A 5,395-nucleotide genomic window follows, 5' to 3' on the forward strand; every position below is an offset into this window, starting at 1 on the left:
CGCATGTCAGTGCGACCAAAAACGTATTCACACAACAGATATCCACCCCGCGCAGTTTGAGTGCACCTTAAACAACCAGCCCACACAGCCCGTAACTGTTATGAGAACCATGTTGCAACTACGTGACAGTATAGGCATACATTAATTATCTAATTATCTCTTATTATGAGGTTAACTGACTCCTAACTCATATCTTGTGGAATATTTAATCCAAGACCCGGAGTCTCAAAGAGAATTCAAAGCAGTTACAGAGGAAATAAGGATTTGATTGGGTTTCCTCATGGAGACTTGGTCGTAGCTTTAATCTTTTATACCTTTGCCCATATAAATTTGTAAAATGCAAAGCATTCGCTCTTTTTAAGTGAAGACTAGCCTATTATAAAGCTTTAGCAACTTTGCAACGTTGCTAATTCCTTTTGCAACTTTAACAATTCAAGTTCAGTCCCCAGCCGTGCCATGTTCACCATGTGGCCAAAGGGCTTTAAAGAAGGAAGTTCTCATCAGGAGGGCAGAAATGGTCTGTCAGAGGGTCTATACTATTCTTCCTTCAATACTGCTCTGAAATAGCAGTTCCGCATTCCATCTGTGGCTAAGTTATAAGGGGTTGCCCCCACCTGAAATCCGTGTTTATGGTTTTACCTCCAGACCAGGATATTCCTTCTGTGACATAATACTACTGTAAAACCAGCTGATTTATGCTGTTGCATATTTTCGTAGGCAAAGCACACTGACATATGAAAAAGAACATTTAGAGAAGGTGATGTGTACTGCTTCTAAAGTCATGTCTTGTGAATCGAACCATTGTTTCAATATACAACATAATGCAAAAGAAAGCATCAAAACTGTGTGCCGGTAGTTCACATTCAGCCCGATCCATTTTAAGATACTTCCTTCTGTTATAAGGACTTATTATGTACAACATCTCAGATCCATAATAGTGCATCACCCTTGTGCTATTAACGTGTTGCACTCCAACTCACAAACTTAAGAATGTTGCTGCATGCATTTTAATGTTTTTGTTTTTATGTATTTCAATATGTTTTTTTCTGAGACATTTTTGGTGTGACAGGTTTGTGGGTTACAGTTGTTTGGTACTGAATAAATCCCCCAGAGTCAAATTCTGACTGCATTGGTAGTAAATTATTTAAACTTGAAGCAATAGACATGGGCCAAAATCGTTAGGGTTGTCTGTAAGGCGTCCGTGTTCGTGTCTGTCATTACAAGCCTTTTAGAGCATTTACTATGACAACAAAGTCTTTTGGCAAAGAGCATCGAAGAATGTTACTTAATGTCATGAACGGGATGACTAAGATTTAGTAATTCAGGTCATGTTCCTTTAGGCACTCTGGGATAGGTTCAGTTTTTAATGATTTTTATTTGTTTTTTTTATTTTATATGATATTTTATTTGTTTTATGCAGTGCTTTCCAATAATTCATGATCACGTTTTTAATGAGCCTGTGTTGAACTAATGTGTTGAAAAAAATGATCACAGCAACGCCTCGTGTGTCGTACGTTGTTTGCAGTGCCGATGCGCACAAATCTCAGTCACCCACATAAACCCTAAGGGTCACCGTGGCAAAATATCTCTTAAGAAACAAAAAACTCGCTATCATCACTAACACCGCATGATTAGGCTTGAAAATCCCTAGTTTCACCCTTATTCAGTATAGCCTATAAAGTATTTCTTCGGGCAAAGGGGACTTGCAATAACGGTGATGAAAGACTTTTCCAGACTGTATTTCAGTCTGTCCTTACAAGTGCAGACTTTGTCCAAGCAGAGCACCAAAGCGTATCCCCGAAGGCGATGGCTCAGGTTCGACAAACAACCGTGACTGTGGGATTACGGGGGGCAAATTAAATTAATCTGAACCCTGTTGCATAGGTCTATTTTAATTCCTCGTTTAATTCGACTTTTTAAACAATTTTACACAGAAAATGAGTACATAGCCTAGACGTTTTGGTTTTTCTGTGGTGATCTTATTCCCCCCCCAGTGTTTTCTAGGGGTTATTAGAGGTGTTGGCCGCTCTGAGAGCGCGTACAAGCAACCACACGTCGGGGGTTCATTACTCGCTCAAATCATTTGAGCCGTCAGTCGCAGCTCGACTGGCGTGAGTGTCTCCGTCGTGGACGGCGGCGCGGCGAACAGGCTGGGCTGCATTCCCACCGCGTCTCTCCCCGCATGAGTTCCGAGGTAAGAGCGCTCCGTAAACCGAAGCGAAGTAGGGTGGCTCCCAGACTAGACGAAAGGCTCGCGTTAATCTGAGGACACATCACCGATTCAGGAGGAAGATATATAGAGAGGGAGAGGTGCGAGAGGGCGTGTGTGGGTAAGTGTTTCAGTTTGGCACGGCCTTTGTGTTTTTTTCCCCAGTAATTTCCTGTGTCGTTTTATGCGTGGGTGCGCGCGGCTGTGTTGCACAGGTAAACTCGCACACTAAAGATGTGCAGGTTGAATCAACACATCTCACACTGTGCCAACAGAAACCCATTTCTCATCATCACCATTATCGCTTCAACCGCTGCAGTTTGAGGTGAACGCATAAGTTGACTCAAGTGTCTGGTTAAACTGTATTGTAATGACAGCAGTTTAAGCAGAAGAACCAAACAAAAAATGTTTATATTTTATTCATATACGTTTATTTTTCACAATGAAAGGTGTGAGAATACGAGGGACTTAATATATATTGCTGATTCCGTATATGTCAAATATGAGAGGAGGAATAATATACAAAATAAAGTGGGAATTTTACAGAAACTGTGATTAAAGAACAGTTAAAGTGGGTCGGTCTTTTCTGTAACTGGCTGTGATGCGTGTCGCCCCGAAGGTCTGCACTGCTGTTCTTACTCTGAGGAGCTGTGAACACCGCAAAGCAAAATTACAATTAACCATATGTTACTGTGTTTAGTCACAACAGCTGTTGCATTACAAAATCCAGGCATGCAAGAATTCAAACTCCCATTCATTCAGATGCAGAGATACAGACACAACAGTGCTGGGTGTTCACTGAGCATGTGTGTTTCCATGCATCGTCGAAGTCTTACGTGTGTGTGTGTGTGTGTGTGCGCGCGCGCGCCCTCCAGCATGCTTACCCTGTCTTGTGTGTGCATTTGTGTGCCCTCCAGCATGCTTGCTCTTGTGTGTGTGTGTGTGTGTGTGTGTGTGCATACACATACTTCCTTGTGTGCACGGAACAGTAATCCTGGATCAGCAAGTACAATGTCCATTGACATGTGATGTCAACTGTGTTGTCACCTGCTCTTACGAGGACATTTAGCCCCTACACCCTTAGCTAGCACTAGTGCTAATGGTCCCTCTCTCCTCTCCTTCTCCCCGTAACCTAGCTCTTAGCCACGGGAGCGAAACCCTTCCTCCCTCCGTCTGCCCAAGTGGGACAGTGGTCTCCTTCTGATCAAGTTCCAGCTAACAGCGGTCCGTGTTGACATTCTAGCTAAACATTTGCTAGGCAAATAGGTCCGTGAACCGGAGCTGGGTGTGGACGGGGCAGGGCTGTGGTGTGCGGTGGTCAGGTTCTGACAGCTCCGAGCCTGAGCTTTGCTGCTGTGCAGGGGTGCTCCATGGAGGGACCCGTGGACCCGCAGGATGCCCTGAGGGGCCTGAACCAGAGGCTGAGGGCCTTCCTGGAACACGTGGCCCAGCTTCAGCAGGCCAACGGGAGGCTCCAGGAGCAGATCGCCAAGCGTGGGATCAAGCCTGCCAGCCAGGACTGGAGCTCGCGGGAGAAGATTGCAGAGGAGCTCAGAGTTCAGGTGGGATCTCTTAGCCTACACATTTTGGTGATGATGACAATTTCAAGGCAAAACAAGTGTGAAAATCAAGTAAAATCGAGATATGAATTATCATACGGTGAACTGACAGGAAAGAAGAAGCTGAACAAACACTCATTTGAACTGGTGTAGAAGGAACTTCCTTGCTAGGCACACAGGAATGCACACAGTGCCCTTCTTCTGAAGACAGCTCCTGTACATCAAACACTATTATTTCTATAACGTGCCTGAGAATAGGGCCAGACCCAGCACTAAAACCCAGAATGCTGCTAAGGCAACCACAATAACAAACCACGGCTAATCCTCTAATGCCAGTGTGATACTAGAGCTCAGGTTTCACATTAGCTACAATAACTACGAAAAAAAAGGTTCTCAATTCTCCAAGCAGACCTAACCACAAAACTAAAATATGTGTACATGTCTAGAAGCCTAGAGCTTCATGAGGATCTTATATGTAAACGTAACACACTACCTGCTCATTTCTGTAGGTGTGTCCACATAAGATCCTTATTAGCTCCAATAGACAAAATGTAGTTACAGTGGAGTTGAAATATAGACATGAAAACACACCATGATACACAGCCAAAGAAGCTGCCAGCTGTACACACACACACACACACACACACACACACACACACACACACACACACACACACACACACACACACACACACACACACACACACACACACACACACACACAATATAGATAAAAAGTATCATATTGCTACATATGCTGAATGCAATCCATAATGAACTCATTGGTAAATCTGTAATGTGAAATAATTATAGACTGGCCTGTCTCATTTTCACCAAAATTATTTCTGATTATTAAGTCACGAGAACCATGATTCATCACAGGAAAGATCATCTAGAAAACCAACATCCAAGAGCAATGAGGATGTTTTCAACACGGGAACGGGCTCAGTCCGTCTGTAGTCAGTACTGCAAACGTCGCAAAGAACGAAAAAAAAAATGCATAACAAATAACGTGCGTCCCTACATGAGGCCAATCCCAGAGAACTTTTGTTCAAATGTCACTCTTGCCCTTTGTCGAGACAAGACGAGACAAGCCGAACCCCTCACCAAGCACACCTTCTTTCTGTCTGGCCACACATTTACCACCGCGTGAAGATGTTCAAAGCTCCAGAGACATCAAGTGTGTCAAATATCAAAGTGTTTTTTTTTGTATTTGTTTCTGTTTTGTTTTTTTTTCTTTTGTTGTTTTTTCTTTTTCATTCATTTGTCACAGTGGAAAATTCCAGATCGACAGTTAACCTCTTTAATCAGAAATACATTTCTTCTCATGAACCGCTCCTTGCTAATCAAGAGTAAAAGTGAAAAGCTTATCAGTGACGGCAGGTTAACACCATCCCCCGTTCGGCCCTCTTCCCAGAAAAAGAGTGATGTATTAAAATTATGTATTAGAGAAGACATGTGCACCCTTTGGCGCTGTCACCGGTGGCGAGGCTTCGTCTGATTGGTTGGAAGCAGTGTCATATTGCAGCAGTCATATTTTGTTTTCAGTATTCTCTTGGGGCACACATGATCCATCTGTAGTGAGGGGCTTTAAAAACAGAGGGCTTGGGTGTGTTGAAGCAGGGGT

General features: G+C 43.4%; 1 protein-coding gene across 2 annotated transcripts in view; it reads left to right on the top strand.

Annotated features, from left to right (window-relative positions):
* Positions 1–2,037: 2,037 nt before the first annotated feature.
* The window catches only part of krt222 (keratin 222), a 13,361-nt gene continuing 10,003 nt past the window's right edge, over positions 2,038–5,395 (top strand). Inside the window, exons 1-2 of one of the 2 annotated variants that reach the window (XM_076985170.1) lie at positions 2,038–2,194; positions 3,571–3,771. In XM_076985170.1, coding sequence (XP_076841285.1) covers positions 2,183–2,194; positions 3,571–3,771 — 213 coding nt within the window. In that variant the 5' untranslated portion in view covers positions 2,038–2,182. The other variant, XM_076985171.1, reaches the window with a different exon arrangement.

Source organism: Brachyhypopomus gauderio, unplaced genomic scaffold (assembly GCF_052324685.1).
Source record: "Brachyhypopomus gauderio isolate BG-103 unplaced genomic scaffold, BGAUD_0.2 sc37, whole genome shotgun sequence".
Classification (NCBI taxonomy): domain Eukaryota; kingdom Metazoa; phylum Chordata; class Actinopteri; order Gymnotiformes; family Hypopomidae; genus Brachyhypopomus; species Brachyhypopomus gauderio.